At 40.4% G+C, this 21,445-nt stretch overlaps 1 protein-coding gene across 3 annotated transcripts; it reads left to right on the top strand.

Annotated features, from left to right (window-relative positions):
• Positions 1-1,763: 1,763 nt before the first annotated feature.
• Positions 1,764-6,372, top strand: LOC139370648 (ADP-ribosylation factor-related protein 1-like). 3 transcript variants are annotated; one of them, XM_071110247.1, is made up of 8 exons: positions 1,764-2,242; positions 2,353-2,445; positions 2,575-2,662; positions 2,779-2,861; positions 2,985-3,066; positions 3,731-3,801; positions 4,676-4,776; positions 4,937-6,372. In XM_071110247.1, the coding sequence occupies exons 2-8, from the start codon at positions 2,353-2,355 to the stop codon at positions 5,022-5,024; spliced, it is 606 nt and encodes a 201-aa protein (XP_070966348.1). In that variant the 5' UTR covers positions 1,764-2,242; the 3' UTR covers positions 5,025-6,372. The 3 variants fall into 3 exon arrangements, with proteins under 3 accessions (XP_070966348.1, XP_070966347.1, XP_070966349.1); XM_071110248.1 differs by having other exon boundaries at positions 1,771-2,242; positions 2,395-2,445; positions 4,937-6,368; XM_071110246.1 differs by having other exon boundaries at positions 1,765-2,445; positions 4,937-5,988.
• Positions 6,373-21,445: the final 15,073 nt, after the last annotated feature.

Genomic DNA, 21,445 nt, shown 5'->3' with positions numbered 1-21,445 from the left:
TAAGTGCCTTAGGGTTGAGTGTCCTGGGTTGAATGAGGACAGGGACTGGCAGCATTTGTCTTGTGTTTTAGTGAAAGGCAGTCAGTCCCCTCTATAGTGTACAGAGAGAGCGAGATGATCTGACAGCGTGGTGACACAAAGTGACAATCGATGGCAGTCAGTTTTTTGTGTCACCTGCATTTTGTGCTAAAGAGGAGTTTGAATTCCAAAGGAATGTAGTCAAAATAAAATCAACATACAAAGGGAGATGACACTCATGAAGAGTGAAAAGAGAAAATATATCACTAATAATAATGTGAATGTATCATGAAAAGAAATGGCACAGAAGGTGAACATGTAAATATTTGAAGATGAGTGGATGGAAGCAAATCTGGGTAAAAAGAGAAGTTCATATAGTCGAGAAAATGTCTTCGGTAGTGTTATCATCATGTAGGAATTTTAATGGTCTCTGCTTGCTCTTCAAGGTAAGTCAGTTTGAAACAAATGTGTTATTGATATCTTTATGATAACTGTGATGCACACAGACATTGTAGAAAGTACTAAATTTGAATAAATGTGGATTCTACTTTGTCTTGTGTTTAGTATACTGGTGATTTACTGTATAACAATTTCAGAAATTATACTACTGCTTATAGTTACTAGTGAGACAGACTCAGAAGTTTCAGTGGCTCTCATGACCTTTCCCCAGTTTCTCCCCGTTTTCTCTACAAATCCTCTCAACCTCTGTCAGGTTGGATGGGGAGCGTCGCTGCACAGCTATTTGCAGGTCTCTCCAGAGACGTTAGATTGGGTTCAAGTCAAGGCTCTGGCTGGGCCACTCAAGGACATTCAATGACTTGTCCCGAAGCCACTCCTGGGTTTTCTTGGCTATGTGCTTAGGGTTGTTGTCCTGTTGAAAGATAAACCTTCACCCCAGTCTGAGGTCCTGAGCGCTCAGGAGCTGTACTTTGCTCCATTCATCTTTCCCTCGATCCTGACTTGTCTCCCAGTCCCTGCTGCTGAAAAACAACACCACAGCATTTATTTTTTACCTTTATTTAAATATGCAAGTCAGTTAAGAACAAATTCTTATTTACAATGACTGCCTAGGAACAGTGGGTTAACTGCCTTGTTCAGGGGCAGAACAACAGATTTTTACCTTGTCAGATCGGGATTTGATCTAGGCTAAATTAATGAAAACGAATGATACTGACATGATGTGACAAAACACTCATATCTGGTGAGAAAGGGAAAAAAACATGTGTTCAGCGTGTCTCCTATCTGGAAGCTGTGATCAAATTTGAAGTAACGAGAGGCGGGAAGAAGCAAAAGGTAGTAGAGCCACCACGACGACAAGGTTTCTCATCAACCGAGGGATAGTGAAATGCTGCATGTTAAAAAGGGGGACTTTGTATTATTCATTTGAATGGTCATAAACTGTACAACACAAGCGGAAAAGAAGTCTAAGAAAATTGGAATCATTGTGAATGCCGCTGAACGTTTTTGGGGCTGTGCAATAAATTCTGTCGGTGAATGTAGCCCCATCACAGACCCCTGAGCCTGTGTAGGGATGTATTTTGGAGTGGACAGTGATTGAAGTATGATGTTTTATTTTATTTATTTATTTAAACCATTTTTAGTTAACGTGTTTTATTTTGTTTGAAGTCGTTTTACCCCTTTCCCGGAATGTATTTTTGTTGTTTCTTGTATAATGCCTCGTCCAGCTGCCGGCGGAAATGGATCATTAACATTGGATGCCAACCGCCGTTAAACCCCATCGAAGAAGAAGTACCACAGTGCATTGCTCTACCAGCTACTTCCTAAATACTGATGGCCACCTTGTTTACACCCAAATTAGTTTAGATAAAATAATATCCATCTGTCAAGGTAGCTAGATGACATTTTGTCGACATAGCTCATCCCTTTAGCTTGATTTCCTTATGCAGTTTGTAAGTTGCTGAAGGTTGTCCGCTCGCAAATCTCGTTTTACACGCAGCAGCACTAACTTGAGCTAGACAGTTAACTAACGTTGGCTAGCATTAGCAAGCTACTGCACTGTAGCTAGCCAGGTATTTGTGCCTTGATTGGCGCATTATATTTCACTTTAGTATTTGGTGGCAGTAAGTCAGCTAGCTAGTATCGATTACGGACAAATAATGTTAGCTTGCTTGCCTCAAACCACAGGCAAATAGCTAGTCATAACAACAGCTAGCTAACTTGACTTTCTAACGTGGCTAGCCATACAGCTGAATATTTCCACAATGTGAGTTGTCTATTGCCTTGCGCATCATCAGCAAGTGTTTATTTTTTGTATATATATAAAAAAAAATATATATATATATATATATATATTTTTTTTTTTACAATTCGAAGATGTACACCTTATTATCTGGTCTGTACAAATACGTGTTCCAGAAGGACGAATACTGCATCTTGATCCTAGGACTTGACAATGCAGGAAAAACCGTAAGTCTGTCTCATAGCAGTTTTCTCTCGTTGGAAGAGCACACTGAGTACCGCGCATTGCCCTTGTTTGTCTCTGTTGGATGAACTGCTGCTGCTTGTTTGATTTAGTCATGTATGTTCTACACACAGACATTTTTGGAACAGACCAAGACCAAGTTCAGTAAGAACTACAAGGGAATGAATTTGTCCAAGATCACCACTACAGTTGGACTTAACAGTAAGTATATCCAACCAGTAAGACTGAGCGTGTTGTGTTGCATTCAATTGTAGCACATTAGTTTTCAGGAGTCCATGCCATTCTAATATGTTCTTCTGACTGCTTCCTTCACGCAGTCGGCACAATCGATGTGGGCAAAGCTCGTCTAATGTTCTGGGACCTTGGTGGTCAAGAGGAGCTTCAGTCGCTATGGGACAAAGTGAGCAGCACCGACAAATTACACACACACACACCATATCTAGCTAAATGTCATGTCTGTTTTTGTCATTCAAGTACAATGATTTGAGGTTGACTACTGAAACATGGCTTTGTGAATCCACAGTACTACGCCGAGTCCCACGGTGTGATCTATGTTATAGACTCCACCGATGAGGAGCGACTAGCAGAATCAAAAGAGGCATTTGGTGAGTTCCTCACTAGCTTGCCTGAAACATTTAGAGAAGAATGCCAAACGTCAACAGGGCACATAGAGTGGTATTTGTCATGGGCTACAGTCTGATTGACTAACTGAATGTACACTCCACATTATGGATGTAAAAGGAATATACTGGTGTGAGAAATATGGTGGAAACTCCCTAGCCCCTGCTTGCACCAATATAACAATTTTAAAGGGATAGTTCATTCAATCGTTTAGTATTTTATTCACTGTTAATACAATCAGAGAGAGTGTGAGATTCACAATTGGATAATCACAAAAAACACATCACCATAGCTAGTGGTTGTGAACTTCGAGGGAAGTGGGAATGGGGTGGGGCAGCTATGAGCAACGACTATGAGCTGGTGGCTGGGGCGCCGTCGGCTGTGTAGTAGCCGATGAGGGATGCCTGACAGGGGCAGCCAATTACCAAAGTGCCGCTATAGCCGGCTGCCAAGTCTTGCCTAATCCTACCCAATGCAATGCAGCGACCCTAATTGTGCATGTCAGCAGTCAAGTTTTCAAGATCGAGCAGTACAAAGCAAAAACGGTGATGTTGTGTTTTAGCATCTCATGAGAGGGAGTCAGCAAATCCAGTCAATCGAGTATTGAACCATAGCTTGGACTGACGGTTCCATGTTTCTTTTTTCCAGAGAAAATGATCAGCAGTGAGGTGTTGGAAGGTGTGCCTCTCCTGGTGCTCGCCAACAAGCAGGATGTGGAGGTAGGCCTATATAATCCAGTGTGGGGTTGTTTTGAAAAGAAGTCTAAACTAACCATGCCTTGTATAAACTAAAATATGACAAGGCCTGTTGCCAGAAGAAGTTGTTTGGCCTATAGTATGATATATATAATACAACAAAGTAGTCCTCCATCCCTCATGTATACTTTTCGTAGATGACTCTGTGTTATAATATGTTACACCATACCCGTACTATACACTGAGTGTACAAAACATGAAGAACACCTGCTCTTTCCATGACAGACTGACCAGGTGAAAGCTGTGATCCCTTGTTTATTTCACTTCAATCAGTATAGATGAAATGGGAGGTAACGGATTAAAGAAGGATTTTTAAGCCTTGAGACGTGGATTGTGTATGTGTGCCATTCAGAGGGTGAATGGGCAATACAAAAAATGTAGGTGACTTTGAACGGGGGATGGTCTTAGTTAGGTTCCAGGCGCAGCGGTTTGTGTCAAGGACTGCATCACTGCTGAGTTTTTCATGCTCTACAGTTTCCCGTGAGTATCAAGAATGGTCCGCCACCCAAAGGACATCCAGCCAACTTGACACAACTTTGGGAAACATTGGAGTTAACATGGGCCAGCATCCCAACTTGTGAATAACCCGACAAATTGAGTCTGTTCTGAGGGCAAAAGGTGGGGAGGGGGGTGCAACTCAATATTAGGAAGATGTACCTAATGTTTGGTATACTCCGTGTTCAAGCTCACCTTAATGCAGCGTTATTGTACTCTTGAAATAAATGTGATTGACAATTTCCACCACATACAGCTATCCCTTTGCTAGGTCAATTCTGTCTCTTTGAAAATCTATAAGATCATATCCATTTAGGCATATTTCTTTGTGTTTTTTCGGTAGAACTGTATGTCTGTGCCGGACATCAAAACCGCTTTTAGCGACTGCGCTCCAAAGATCGGTAAACGAGATTGCCTGGTGCAGCCTTGCACAGCCCTAACAGGGTAAGAACAGTTTTCTATTCCACTTTACTCTCTGTTATGCATCTGGTCTGAGAGAACTCCTGTGTGTGTGTGTGTGCGAGAGAGAAATGTGAAATTTACTCTTTGTCATCTTTGCTTTAAGAAAAGCAGTACTCTTTGCTCATAATGAGTTCTCTCTCAGGCAGGGGGTTAACGAAGGCATCGAGTGGATGGTGAAGTGCGTCATCAGAAACATTCACCGGCCACCGAGACTGAAGGACATCACATAGAGCAAGCCATGGCTTCCCCACTAGGGCTCCCGAAACCGTGTCCTATTCATTAGGCACCAAATGGTAGAAAACGTACTGAAACAAGAAGGGACTACTTAGACTGCCAGTCCAATAAAAATCATTTTCAGTTGAAATATGCTTTAAAATATTTTTCTATGTTCTACCCTGTTGAATTAGACCCAGGCGCCCGTTTTGCTACAGTGTGACTTTCAGAAACCGAGATGGATTCTATCCATGCCCTGGCAATGAACTTCTCTCTCTCTCTCTCATCCTATTTGAGTGGGTGCTGTGAACTCAAGTCTATTTTTCAGATACAGCTTAGCATCAGGGGTAAACAAATGGGAAACTATTGATTATTGTATGTTATTTGGATATGTACTCTGATTTGGTTGAAATGTTTTTTGAGGCATTCTGATCTAAGCATAACAGTGTCAAGTCGATCAAGTCTTTATCTGGCTCAAGTACCTCCGTTTCCCTTCGGTAGTATAATCCGTATTCATAAAGCGTCAGAGTAGGGTGCTGATCTAGTATCAACTTTCCCTTTTAGATAATATGAATCAAATTGATATGGATTATTTTACTTTTCATCCCAATGCTTATTTTTTTAAGTAAGAGGATGAACCTTGGCACAACCTTGAGTTGTTATTTATATTATGCAAAGATGCTACATGTAATGGAATTGTACAGAGGGTCAACGATATATAAATGACTTCCCTTTCATTGACAGGACCTGTTTAAATACTAGTTTTATAGTTTGAAATTGTGTGTGTGTGTGTGGTGTATGTGTACAGTCGAGTCCCAAATGGAACACTATTCCCTATTTAGGGAATAGGTGTCCCCCCAGCGGCATCCTCTCTCTTTTTACTCTGTCTAACCTGGTGACGTATGCAAAGTATCTCCAATGATCAGGCTGAAAGCCTATTTGAATGACATTATGAAGATGTAATAAACAGTTGACACTTTTGTTTGACTTGTTTCGCTTTTAGATGTTAGTGTGGTGAAGAAATGTAAAGAAAGTCAGCTGCTTTCTATTAATCACATCAAAATTCTGTTTCCTTTATTCATATATTAGTTGTTAACAAAACTGTAGGAAAGTAGAGTGGGTTACACATGAAGAGAGGAAAACAGACATGAAAGGAGGATATTCAAACCCTTGTCACCAGGGTGGAGTATGGTATTACGTCATCTGTGGTTTGTTTATTCACAAAAAAATGGACTTACCTGAATGTAATACCCACCGGAAAATGTAATAAGTTAATACATTATCTGTTCACGTTTACTACGTTATCTGTCAATGTTTTACATGAACTAGTTTGATTATATTATAAAAGTTATTACATTATGCCAAGTTGTTATGGTATGCGGTGTTATTACATTATCTGTTCCAGGGTGTAAATCTGATTTGGCCACCAATCTCTTATTACAGACCTTAAACAAATGCATGCGTTTCTAAACATTGGACTGAGGAAAGGAGTGGTGGTCTCCCATCACTTCCTAACTTAGTGGCAAGACAAAGTATGCGAATCCTTTGGAATTACCTGGATTTCTGCATAAACTTGTCATACAATTTTAATCTGATCTTCATCTAAGTCACAATAATAGACACACAGTGTGCATAAACTAAACACAAATTATTGTATTTTTCTTGTCTTATTGAATACATCATTTAAACATTCACAGTGTAGGTTGGAAAAAGTATGTGAACCCCTAGGCTAATGACTTCTCCAAAAGCTAATTGGAGTCAGCTAACCTGGAGTACAATCAATGAGATGAGATTGGAGGTGTTGGTTAGAGCTGCCTAGCTCTATAAAAAACACTCACAAAATTTGAGTTTGCTACTCACAAGAAAGGTTGACTAATGTGAACCATGCCTCGAACAAAAGAGATCTGAGGAGACCTAAGCCTTGATGTTCATCAGTCCACAGTAAGACATTGTCTATAAATGGAGAAAGTTCAGCACTGTTGCTTCTCTCCCTAGGAGTGGCCGTAAGGCAAAGATGACTGCAAGAGCACAGCGCAGAATGCTCAATGAAGTTAAGAAGAATCCTAGAGTGTCAGCTAAAGACTTACAGAAATCTCTGGAACATGGTAACATCTCTGTTGACGAGTCTACTATATGTACAACACTAAATAAGAATCTGTTTGACCTTGCAAATCAATATTTCACACTTACCCACCCATGCAACGATGACAAATGTATTGCATGTTATGGAACCCACCGTATAAAATGACCAAACCATTGTGGTGTGTATCACATCTAGTGTGCTACACGTCAGTCACAGTGGTGTGTGGGCATTTCAGGAAGTGCTGCTGCAGTATTTATGCTGTGGATCAACAACCACTAGATTGTTACCATATCAACAATGACACTACACTTCCTTTGTCAGTTTTGGCAGAATTTAAACCTAGAACATAGGTTTCACAAAAGGTGAAAATAGAGCATAGATTTCTTAGAATATGAACTGTTGAGATACTGTCCACCACACCTGGGGGTTGGCTTTGCAGATAAATCTTGTTTCCTTTACCAGGAAGGAATGTAATCAATGTGAGGTCATTCTTTGCTCACATGCAAAACTGGCACAGTTATATAATCATAAAGTCAGCAAAACATTGTATAATAAAAAATCCAGCAAATAAAAAAATATATATATATTTGTATTTAAAGCACCCTTGGGAAAATCTAATGTATTTCAACAGAATTCTCACTATTCTATAGTTACTGCTTTAAGGTCTTTACTCATACTAGGGTTGGACAGTACCAGATTTTCATAACGTCATACCATTTCTTTTCCATACTGGGGTTTACAGTATTACCGGAAGTGCACACAAGGGGCACTATTTCAACAGCAAAAAATTGATGCACAAAACAATTTAGGCAACAGGGATCTTGATCCAGGAGGGATTTGAATGTCTCTGCTGTAACCAAGAAGCTTGATCTTGACATCAGCCACTTAGCTAGCAAGTTAACAAACCAAATGCACAGCTGGAGTCCTGAGTTGGATGTCATTTATTTGACACATCTTAGATTTCTTATAGTTATACGCAACTTCTAGTTAAAAGCAGTGGCGTAGCACTGATCCCTGCGAGGTGGATTTGACCAATTTAAAAAATGTATTTGTATACCTTAATTTATGACCAAAAGGCTAAAATAGTCATATTTACTTAATAGTTACTTGGAAATAACTTTGACTGACAAGTAAGAGCATGTCACTAAGGGATGACACAATACAGATAAGCCACAGGTGTGTCAGAAGGGTTAAAACATGCTTTGACGGGCCTCCCGGGTGGCGCAGTGGTTAAGGGCGCTGTACTGCAGCGCCAGCTGTGTCATCAGAGTCCTGGGTTCGCGCCCAGGCTCTGTCGTAACCGGCCGCGACCGGGAGATCCGTGGGGCGACGCACAATTGGCCTAGCGTCGCCCGGGTTAGGGAGGGAGCTGATAATTTTATCAGCTAATTATTACAGTATATTGTTCCTCTAAATAAGTTCAGACACCTTAAGGAATTTGAGTTGTATGAGTAGGTTTGAGTTGTGTGTAGACTTATTCATGCTTTGTGTAGACTTGTGTGTAGACTTATTCATGCTATGTATGCTTACCCACTGGGCACAGATGTCAATTTCAATGTCTATTCCACATTGGTTCAACTTCATTTTATTGAAATGACGTGGAAACAACGCTGATTCAACCAGTGTGTGGCCATAAGGGTAATGCTCTTACTGGGATTGATAGTTGTATTGAATTGAAGGCACAACCGGTTTCAATTAATCAGAACCAGGGGCGTCATGCATGCATTATTTTAGAGGGGGCGCAGAGTATATGAGGTTGAAGAATTTGACATTTTCTTAAACACCTGAAACAGTTTTTTCCTGCAATCTAGAGCCATAATCATTTAGCCTATTTCTATGTATAAATACATAAATATAATTCTGCATAGGTAATTTTAATGACAGTGTCATTCTGACTGTTGTAAATCACACATCTCAATATAATGCACTAACATGCTTAGAATATTACATCCTAATTACAACACAGTACATGGGATAATAACACGCATCATCAATACAGGCACATATCATGGCATCATAATTGATACACAAATATCATGATATTATAAGGTGCCAGATAACATTTAAACCAAGTATTTTTCTGCATATCCAAGCATACCTCTTGAGCTGTCTGTATCCTCCTGACTGGTGGTTCTTTTTTTAAAGAAACAAAATAGGCTTCTCTGCATCGTTGCTAAAATCGGGGTAATAGATTGAAAGGAATGTGAGTCTTATTCTGTGCATTTAGTAATTGCTTGCTTTTCTAAAGTCTAGCAACCTTGCCAACAGGCATGCCGGCTAAGATGGTTAGACAAGCTACTCTATCTTGATTGATAGCCTGAAATGGCTTGGTTGCTAGTTATGAGGTTGGGAACCTATCTAGCTGGCTGGCTTAAACCAACTTTATAAATTGCTAGGTGGCTAGTATTACAAGGAAACAAAACATTTTCATTTGATTTGTTCATCAAGAAGGAATCAATAGGCTACATAGCTTGATCAAAACTAAATGTACAAACATACCTCCTGCAAGTCCTGCCCATCACCAGATCTCCTACTCCACCGACGATACTGTCTGCATGCACTGGAGTATCTAGCATCCTGCCTAGCATATCTTTGCTCCATGGTGCACCTTGGAAGGAACCACTTACTGGGGAGAATGAGGGGGGGGGGGGGGGGCTTTGCCTGGTCCAGTCAGTGTGACCCCTCCGCAAAATACTGTTGAGTGATATTTTTATAAATAATTGTGATAACTTACGTTTAGTCATTAATTTTACATCTGGAAGAAAAACATCAGAGGGGGTGCACTTGCCCTTGTGCCTCCTATGGGTATGACATCTTTGATCAGAACCCGACGTTAATGTATGTCAAATAAACATCTTTGTCAAATGGATATTAAGAACCATATAAATGTCATGCTCCGTTTTCTCTCGTGGATTCTGTCTGTGGTAGACTTACACTGACTGGCATTAATAAAGTACACGTAATGCAGGAAGTGGTGTTGAGAAGCCAGTAGAGGGCATCCTCCCTCTAGTCCAAGTACTATAGATCCCAATTCACCCATCTCGGGATGACGAGGGCTGACATGTGGCCTCAGTCAGGCCTTGACTCACGGAAGTCATAAATCAAACTGTAGCAGGACTAACCCTCAGTGCACTGGCCAAGGTCTAATAATCACACTAATAATAACGTGGCCCCTAGTCTACAATACATACAATCATAATCATTCCTCTAGCATATTATGTGTATTTATCAACTTCATTGGAGTTATTACAACACACTCCTTGATGATCCGTCCAGACATCGCCGAGAACGTCATAGCAGATTTTTTAACAGGGTTGTTACCAATTTAGTTTTCCGAGTATTTTCACCGCCTACCTCGCGCAAATTCTAGACGTTGGATTAAAACAAGACTATAGCGTCCATAAAGTGACCATTGGACGTTAAACATTTAGGATGACTAAGTTTGTAGGTGCAACAGTTTTTATTAAATGTATAATTTATTACTCTCACATGCACGTTTCCGTCCAATAAGAACCAGTTCTATCTAACTGGTTTGATGCTGCTTTTTGGTTATCTTTTCAACAGTATCAAAAATAAATTAGATTGGAAGAATAGGCTGATTGAGCAGCAGTAAGGGCTCTTCGATATTGCACGGTACTGTCTTTCCAAGCTAAATCAAATCAAATTTTATTGGTCACATACACATGGCTAGCAGACGCTAATGTGAGAATAGTGGAAAAACTTATGCTTCTAGTTCCGACAATGCAGTAATATCTAACAAGTAACCTAACAATTCCCCAACAACCACCTAATACACACAAATCTAAAGGGGTGAATGAGAATTCGTACATGTAAGTATGTGGATGAGCGATGGCCGAGCGGCATAGGCAAGGTGCAGTAGATGGTATAAAATACAGTATGTACAGTGGGGCAAAAAAGTATTTAGTCAGCCACCAATTGTGCAAGTTCTCCCACTTAAAAAGATGAGAGAGGCCTGTAATTTTCATCATAGGTACACTTCAACTATGACAGACAAAATGAGAAAAAACAATCCAGAAAATCACATTGTCGGATTTTTAATGAATTTATTTGCAAATTATTTTGGAAAATAAGTATTGTGTTAGTATTGTGTGATATGAGTAATGTAAGATATGTAAACAATATTAAAGTGGCATTATTTAAATTGCCATTGTTTAAAGTGACTAGTGATCCATTTATTGAAGTGTCCAATGATTGGGTCTCATTGTAGGCAGCAGCCTCTCTGAGTTAATGATTGCTGTTTAGCAGTCTGATGGCCTTGAGATAGAAGCTGTTTTTCAATCTCTCGGTTCCAGCTTTGATGCACCTGCACTGACCTCGCCTTCTGGATGATAGCGGTGTGAACAGTCAGTGGCTCTGGTGGTTATTGTCCTTGATGATCTTTTTGGCCTTCCTGTGAGATCAGGTGCTGTAGGTGTCATGGAGGGCAGGTAGTTTGCCCCCGGTGATGAGTTTTGCAGACCACACCACCCTCTGAAGAGCCTTGCAGGTTGAGGGAGGTGCAGTTACCAAACCAGGCTGTGATACAGCCCGATAGGTTGCTCCCGATTGTGCATCTGTAAATGTTTATCAGGGTTTTGGGTGACAAGCCACATTTCTTCAACCCCCTGATGTCACAAGATAGATACAAACTTAGCCATTATGGGTCATATCTTTTGAACAGTAAGGGTTAGAATCAAGCCGCATTCTCTGAGCAAAAGAGGGAGACTGGGTAACATTGGCTACAGAACCTGTCTATGAAATGCAGTGAGGAAATTGGGAGGGTTGACTGAGTCTACAAATTCGAAACTGGTGACTGGTTAGCTACAGGGAAGCAAGAGAGTCGCCTGCGCGATGTGGAGCCAGTGTGGCTGTCTGCCCACACTCATCGCTTGCTCCCCCGCAGCTCACCAGCGGATGTAGGCTGTGTGTGCCGGGTGTGGCGTGTCCTTCCCACTGCTTAACAGAGCTGTGCTGCACATCTGTGCTGCTAATATTAATTGTGCGTATCACCAAAAAAACTGTCCATGGAATTTCATTAGTGAAAACTAATGTATCTAAAAGTAGAGCATGATATGAAGATGCTCATCCTTCATGTTGAGTTGGCTATGAAGGAGGAGAGAAACACATGCTCCACTACACCTCTGGTAGTGAGCTTGGTTGTATCATTGTTGCTCAGGTCCTATTGCATGAAAACAGGGGGTGAACAAGAAGTTGGTCTGTGCATACCCACTGTCACCAAGTATGATTCCACTATGTTGTCCTCCTCCAACCTGAGCATACAAAGAGGATTTTTGGAAAATCCTTGAGGCATGAGTTCCATCTTTACAATGTGCAACAATGTTGGAGAACTGCAAATTGGGAGTGCACACACTTTGTACATTTATTGAGAACCAGTTTTTAAGATTCCTGTGCTCCTCAGCATTTGCTGTAGAGGGACACTTGATGAGAATATGACATCCATCTACGCAATCAATGACTCTCGAGAAGTTCCCATATTCATATAACTCTACCTTGTAGTTGGTTTGGGCAGCAGCATCAGGGAACTTGATGTAAATGTCCTTCAGTTCACATATAGCATTGAAAACATAGTGACTATTTATTCTGCATACAGTCCATTCACTTACACCACACAAATTTCCTTTTTTACGAAGGAAGGTTCCAGATTCCAAAAATCTCAAGGTGACCAGTACTTGTAGGGAAGGAGGGATGGGCCGTCCCCAAAGAGAGTCAGATGAAAGCCTTGGCTCAAACAAACAAATGTCAGCCGTGTTTTCTTTGTACGTACAGACACGGTCATGTAAATTGATTTAATCAAAATCATTCAATGGGTTGCTCCTTAATCTGAAGCTAAACCTGCCTCTGGCCAGGTTTAATTTAAGACTTCAGTTAGATCTAGGTTTACTCTAATCATCCTTCTGGAAATCAGACTTTTAAAATCAGACTTTTAAAATCTAGACTACGGCAAGTCTGAGACTATTTTAAACCAGAAGGAGGCTAGTATCAGCTACATTTATGCCTTTACTTGACTATGGGGATATTTTATATATGAATGCTTCCGCTCAGTGTTTGAGATCAATTGACACCCTTCACCATGGCACTTTGAGATTTATTTTAAACTGCAAAACCCTTACGCACCACTGCACTTTGTATACCAGGGTTGGCTGGCCTTCTCTAGTCACTCGTAGGCTCAGGCACTGGTATACTTTAATTTACAAAGCCATTTTGGGTTTACTACCTTTTTAATTGGGCATTTTTATTGTTCAGAAATGTGGTGGGTACTCTCTTCGTTCGCTGGACTTTATCCTGCTAACTGTTCCAAATGTCCCAACTGAATTTGGTAAAAGGGCTTTTATGTACTCTGCGCCATCGTCTTGGAACACCTTACAAAATACTTTTAAACTGGAAGAACTTGTCCCGATTGGTATTTTTAAATCACTGATGAATAATCTTGAGACTGATTCCCTGACCTGTCAATGTTTTTAATTTGCTGTTTTTGAGTTTGTTATACTCTTGTGAATTTTATGGTTTTTACTAGCATACTTTTAGTTTTTCATGTTGTTTGTCTGTAATTTTTGTAATGACTTGGTGCTGCCTATCTTGGCCAGGACGCTCTTGAAAAATAGATTTTAAATCTCAATGAGCCCTTCCTGGTTAAATAAAGGTTCAATTAAAAATTTAAAACATGTCTAAGAAATGCAATTTCAGGCAGTCCGGTTTAAAAATGAAATTGAGTCTAGGATTAGGCTTAATCTGTGTCCAAGAAACTGCCCCTATACAGAAAATAGGAGTGGATGAATTGATGATTGATTGACAGTATGTTTGAGGCAGCAGAGCCCACAGTGGATTAGCACTTCCGTTTTAATTTTGCTTAATCCAGGCAAAAATTACATTGTCTGTCAATTATAGATGGCTTACAGTTTTGGTTCCAATACAATCCATGTTTAAAGACATGTAAAAAGTGTAGTTCCACTTCTATTTTAAATGGATTGAATGTGGAATGTTCAGTGCAAGAAAAGTTAACATTAAGCTCTGTGGTTGCAGACGACCAATCAAAGTTTACCAGAATACCAATAACAGTTTATTTTAATCTCTTTAATAGGCTTGTCAAAAGCAGCAGAAAGACAGTCACAAACAACAATGAATAAGTAGTACAGACTTTTCTTTGGAAAAACAGGTGAAGTGAATCACGTTAAGATTTCTAAATACTCCAACATTTCATGTAGGCTACAGTCTTTGTCATTTCCTCCACAAATGGTGGTGCTGAAGCACAGCTCCGCAATTCATCCAATTATAAAAAATGATCTCACTGACTAGACACATCACTTATCTAAATGTCCAGCGCTTATATTTAGACTCACAATGAAGTGGTTTATCATTTTATTGTCAGGACAACCACGGCTACAAGTAGAACACAAAACAATTAGACATAAACAGTTGCATTTAAGAGTGTTATTGACAAATGTCAACAACACAAAAATAAGGCCCACCAAAGCGAAAACGTAATAAAAAATAAAAACAATTATTTGACTGCTGTAAGTACATAAATTATTTGCTCAATGGGAAATTAATATAAAACTTAACAACTGTTTGGAGTTTGTGACAGCAACTGTGAGCTCATTATAGACACTATGTCCTTGGATTTCCTTTGTAGAAGAACCCTTTACCTTCTATTTACAAATTTTATTTTTACCTCCTTTTGCTCCCCAATTTCGTGATTTCCAATTACAATCTTTTCTCATTGCTGCAACTCCACAACGGGCTTGGGTGAGGTGAAGGTCGAGTCATCCGTCCTCCGAAACATGACCCGCCAAAACGCGCTTCTTAAAACCCCCCTGCTTAAACCGGAAGCCAACGCTCCAATGTGTCGGAGGAAACACCGTTCAACTGATGACCGAAGTCAGCCTGCAGTTGTCCGGCCCACCACAAGGAGTCGCTGGAGCACGATGAGCCAAGTAAAGCCCCCCGGACAATGCTGGGCCAATTATGCGCCACCCTATGCAACTCCCGGTCAACTTCGAACGACTCTTGTGTAGCTTGTGAGCGTCATAGAGAAAAACATGTTTGTGTTTGTGAGTCTCATCTTTTCATAGATAGTTTGAGCTGCAAACTATTAAAAACTATTTGTACTCAGTAAAAAAAGACCCGGCCCCGGGCATGTCATGCCAAATAATGTCCACTTGCGAAAACGTTCCCTCACCTGGTCTTGTCTACATTGAAATAATATGTTTTCAGTAGTTATGTTATGATTTTTTTTGCATATATTATTAGTACAACATTGTGGTTGCATATATTACTGAGTTTATAAGGTACACCCATCTAGAAGCGGGTTGGACTCTTTTCCTCCAGAACAGCCTGAACTGGTATCAAGGGACCTAACGTATGCCAGGAAAACATTCCCACACCATTACACCACCTCCGCCAGCCTGTACTGTTGACACCAGCCAGGATGGGACCATGGACTCCTGCTGCTTATTCCAAATTATGACACTGCCATCAGCATGACTAGACAGGAACTGGGATTTGTCGGACCAGGCAATGTTTTTCCACTCAATTGTCCAGTGTTGATGATCGCGTGCCCACTGGAGCCGCCTCTTCTTGTATTTAGCTGATAGGAGTGGAACCCGGTGTGGTCGTCTGCTGCAATAGCCCATTCATGACAAGGACCAACGAGTTGTGCATTCCCGAGATGCCGTTCTGCGCCGTCATTTGCCTGTTTGTGGGCCACCTGTTACAGTAGCTTGCACGTTTTCCTCCCATCCTCCTTTGATCTCTCATCAATGAGCTGTTTTTGCCCATGAGGACTGCACACTGACTAAATGTTTTTTGTTTGTCGCACCACTCTCGGTAAACCCTTGACACGGTTGTGCATGAAAAGCCCAGGAGACCGTCCGTTTCGGAGATACTGGAACCGGCGCACCTGGCTGCCGCTTAGGTCACTCGTTTTGCCCGTTCTAACGTTCAATAGAACAAACAGTAACTGGATTCCTGTCTGTCTGCTTTATATAGCAAGCCACGTGACTCACGGGCTGTAGTAGTGAACCCTTTTCGTGAACGGATGGTGTAACTAATAAACTGGCCACGGAGTGTATATGTGCCTATTTCAGGTCCTAGGATACAACAATAACAATGTACACCTTGTGAAACAGCTGTGATAACCAACCTGGCAATATTTAAGATTTAAACACTGAATATAAACTCTGATCTTTTTGTGCAGATTTTTTCTTACACTCACATGGCAATCATAGACTCAAACACTCAATTATGGTGTGTGGAATAGAGAGGAGTAGGGTGCTGTGTGGGTGGGTGGTGTTGTGTGGGTGGTTCTGCCTGTCACTTGTTCTCAACAGGCAGCCAGTCTTGGTAGGAGGGCTTGAAGAAGGAGCCTTTGAAGTCCAGGCACTGCTGCTCTCCGTTCTGAGTGTTTGCAGTGCTAGTGTTTTAGTGCATCTCACATACTGTATTATGTGCCCAGTATGATAAAGCAAGCCAGCTTTCTTAGCAGATAATGCCAGTAAGAGTAGCTGTAGATTATATAATGAAAAGTTGGAGGGTGGTTGGTAATGGGGGACATCAGGTGGATCTGCATCTGGGTGTTAGGCTGAACCCCTAGCTCCTGGAGAATAGGAGCAGAGTTAAAAGGGAAGAGACAGAGATGCAAACACACAGGTTACAGGTAGATCAAGTATGTAAAAATACAGTTATTGATTGATTTAATTTAAACAAAGTCTTTAATTAGCCATGCAATCATTTTAATGGCATAGAAAAAAAAGAAAGGATACCGCATAAAGAGTTAGGAAAACTAAAACTAGCTTCAGGTCATTTTGAGTGCAAATAGTTATTATCTGAGATTTTAATATTTACCTTCATTTAATAGATGGTGACCCCAGCTAGGAGATAAAGAGCAGCAAGGTTTCCCAGGTCTCGCCATTCTTTGGTCCTTCTTCCAAACCAACCAAAGTCATTCGCACGGATGTCATAGCACTTGGTCTTGATTCTCCTCCGGTAGCTCTCCTGTTTCTCCTGGACCGTGTCGACATTCAGTCTCACCTTGATTGATAGAAATAAATGCAATACATTTCATAAGATTAAAAAGACATCTTACATTTCTCTTGCAGGGCCAGAAAATACATTAACAGCAGACAATCAATTTTGCATAGTCAAAAACCTCCAAATTATTTACAAGTTAATGGCAAGCTAATTACAGAAAATTGCGACGAAATAAAAGCAGGCCTTTCTTGAAGACAATTTTAGAACTTGGACTCTGTCTCGTTGGCCTAACGTTATATCCTAATTTGACTTTGGTGCAGGTCATGTTGTTCTTCACATTACCATCTCTGGTAAACACACACTATATCAAATAAAATCTATGTTTATTTGTCACATGCGCAGGATACAGACAGTGTAAACAGTACAGTGAAATGGTTACTTGCATCGTGCAGGGATGCAATCTAGTCACCTTTTGACGAAATTTGCCATTTTGAATCCAAAATAGGTGACCTACTTGATTCATGTAGATCCGATAATACGAGACTACGATAATACGAGACTGAAGAAAGAAGAGAATCAACTTACTAGTTACAGCATCAGCACGCGTTCTGGAAAGGTAGCTTGCCAGTTACAGCAGCGCGTCCCCTGAACGATAACAAAGAGGTAACATTAGGTGAGAAGCCTGACCTCGGAGACCGGGGTGAGAAGGTGAAGAAGCGTACTTCATGAGCTGTAACCGAAAAACTACTGCCATTTTGAAAGTTTGAGGTGAGGGAGAAAGTGTGGTGGAACAAGTATTAGCATTGTTAAGTATCTTGTTAGTTGGATCGAATTCTTCGTTAGCTAGCCAGAGAAATGCTGAGCAACATTAGCCAACTTATCTGATCAAATAATTGAGTTTATGGTGTGAAAATTTGCTTGCTAATAAAGTCAGACAGCTAGCTAACGTTACAACATCAGATGAGCTAACATTAGTAACCAATTTTTTGCTGTGTTAGGTTCACATTAACCACTTTTTTTTATTTTACACACAGACTGATCATGTGAATCATATTCTTTGTTGTTTAATTAGTTAAAACCTGCATTTCCCCCTTGCAGGGATTTTTTGCATGTTTCAGTGCAAAAAAAAGAAAGTGTCACGTTTTTGGGCCCCCACCGGTTTGCTGATAGTGGAGTCTTGTTTAGACATGTACCTAGCTAGCTAAACAATGAACCATAATCTCAACTCATAGCGTTACTACCCTGCATGAATCTACAGGTAGCTAAAGCTAACCAACTAGGTTCCATGTTTACTAGCTAGCTAACATTAGGCTACAACTAGCAATGCAAATGGCTCTGAGATACAAATAATATTACTATACAGATCATACACATAACGTTAGCTAGAGAGCCAGCTGGCCAGCTAACGTTAGCTACCTAACAATACTCTTCAACTTGCAATGAAAATGACTGACAAAAATTCAAATGTATAATATCTGAAAATATAGCTAGCTAGACTCTCTTAACTGTATGCATTTATGAACGCTTCTCCCTCTCTGTCACGGATGCCATGGTTGCCCTTAGTTTGAAGATGTAATCCTGGGAGACGTGTTTTATACAACAGCCTTCAGTGTGTTCTCTTCGACTCCCTCCTCATATTTACAATCAAACCTCTATATTTTCTCCATCTCAATAACTATTATACTCTGCTTCCACCGGGCATTCCACTGATTTCAAAACTCAGTCCTCCAGAAAGTGAAGAGCATTAGCAACACTTTTGCAGTTCTTTGTGATATCTTTCAAACAAGCTGCGTTAGAAAGGATTACCTGCACATACTGAGCAGCTCATGTTGTTATAGACAGACATGTGCTACATGGCATACCAATCCAAACTCATCCCTCGGCATGTCAGTGGGAAGGTTCCTGTCTGTTTCTGTGGCTAAACCAACTATACTCGTAATTTAACAATTTTATTCGTATTTACAGATGGCATACAAGTTTTTTGGTAAAGCACGTACGTGACAGTTCACATGTTCCAGAAGGCATTTTTGCCCAAAAATAAATGTTTATTTAAAAAAAGGTTTAAGTTCAAATTCTACTCCTGTGAAGTAGTGACGCGTGCAGTGGCGATTTTAGCATGTAAATCTTGGTGGTGCAAAAATAACAAATGCATGCCAGAAAAGCCAGTACACAACACAACACTAAACATTAATACATGAATTGCACTATAACAGTGACAAACGGTGCCCACAAACTGTTAGGGCCTACATAAAGCTGTCCCAATAGCAGTCCCAACATCTTACCACTGCTACACCTGGCTATCAGCGGAGCCTTGTCTGGCAGCGAAACAGTTAATTCAGCCTCATTTACTGCATTTAAAAAAAAACATAGCTGATATGGTTGACTTACTTAAACAAATGTGGTTTCTAATGGCAATTGAGATGTACAAACTATGGCACACGAGGACAAGTCCATAAGAGGCAATCCATAATTTTGATTAAGACATTAACAAGCAAGCTAGGATGGGCACTTTTTAAATGTACAGCGACAGAATTCAGAATATGGGCCGTTCTTACAGTGTTCGCCCTGTACACCAAGTCAGAACAGTAAGATAAAGGGGGAATATAAACAGACAATGTTTGTATTTTTCAATGACTACATTTCTCTAAAACAGGTTATAGGCTACAGTAAATGTGCACCACCAAGTTAGAACAGAAGGCGAAATTAAGAGGGGTAAATATACCAAATTGTTAGGGTGAGCCACATGGGCTACTAACATCTTACTACACGATATACACTTAGTATTACTTTCTTAGCTACAGTACAAATACAGTTGAATCAGAAGTGTACATACACCTTAGCCAAAAACATTTAAACTCAGTTTTTAGGATCACCACTTTATTTGAAGAATGTGAAATGTCAGAATAATAGTAGAGATTATGATTTATTTCAGCTTTTATTTCAGAAGTTTACATACACTCAATTAGTATTTGGTAGCATTGCCATTAAATTGTTTAACTTGGGTCAAATGTTACGGGTAGCCTTCCACAAGCTCCCCACAATAAGTTGGGTGAATTTTGGCCCATTCCACCTGACAGAGCTGGTGTAACTGAATCAGGTTTGTAGGCCTTCTTGCTCGCAGATGCTTTTTCAGTTCTGCCCACAAATTTTATATAGGATTGAAGTCAGGGCCTGATAATGGCCACTCCAATACCTTGACTTTGTTGTCCTTAAGCCATTTTGTCACAACTTTGGAAGTATGCATGGGGTCATTGTCCATTTGTGACCAAGCTTTATCTTCCTGACTGATGTCTTGAGTATATATTGAAGCAACATCTCATAATTGTCTTTCCTCATGATGCCATCTATTTTTGAAGTGCACCAGTCCCTCCTGCAGCAAAGCACCCCCACAACATGAGGCTGCCACCCCCGTGCTTCACGGTTGGGATGGTGCTTTTTGGCTTGCAAGCCTCCCTTTTTACTACAAACATAACAATGGTCATTATGGCCAAACAGTTTTATTTTTGTTTCATCAGACAAGAGGACATTTCTCCAAAAAGTACAATCTTTGTCCCCATGTGCAGTTGCAAACCGTAGTCTGGCTTTTTTATGGCGGTTTGAGAGCAGTGGCTTCTTCCTTGCTGAGCAGCCTTTCAGGTCATGTCGATATAGGACTCGTTTTACTGTGGATATAGATACTTTTGTACCTGTTTTCTCCACCATCTTCACAAGGTCCTTTGCTGTTGTTCTGGGATTGATTTGCACTTTTCGCACCAAAGTACGTTAATCTCTAGGAGACAGACCGCGTCTCCTTCCTGAATGGTATGATGGCTGTGTGGTCCCATTGTGTTTATACTTGTGTACTATTGTTTGTACAGATGAACGTGGTACATTCAGGCATTTGGAAATTGCTCCCAAGGATGAACCAGACTTGTGGAGGTCTGCAATTTTTTTCCTGAGGTCTTGGCTGATTTCTTTTGATTTTCCCATGATGTCAAGCAAAGAGGCACAGAGTTTGAAGGTAGGCCTTGAAATACATCCACAGGTACACCTCCAATTGACTCAAATGATGGCAATTAGCCTATCGGAAGCTTCTAAAGCCATGCCATCATTTTCTGGAACTTTCCAAGCTGTTTAAAGGCACAGTCAACTTAGCGTTAGCGGAATTATAAGTGAAATAAGCTGTCTGTAAACAATTGTTTGAAAAATGACTTGTGTCATGCACAAAGTAGATGTCCGAACCGACTTGCCAAAACTATAGTTTGTTAACAAGAAATTGGTGGAGTGGTTGAAAAACTAGTTTTAATGACTCCAACCTAAATGTATGTAAACTTCCGACTTCAACTGTAACTTCCTGGCATATTACATAATTTATGCAGTATGTGGTAG

Source organism: Oncorhynchus clarkii, chromosome 17, assembly GCF_045791955.1.
Source record: "Oncorhynchus clarkii lewisi isolate Uvic-CL-2024 chromosome 17, UVic_Ocla_1.0, whole genome shotgun sequence".
In the NCBI taxonomy this organism is placed as follows: Eukaryota; Metazoa; Chordata; class Actinopteri; order Salmoniformes; family Salmonidae; genus Oncorhynchus; species Oncorhynchus clarkii.
The sequence above is the reverse complement of the archived record's forward strand: the minus strand, read 5'-3'. Positions and strand labels throughout refer to the sequence as shown.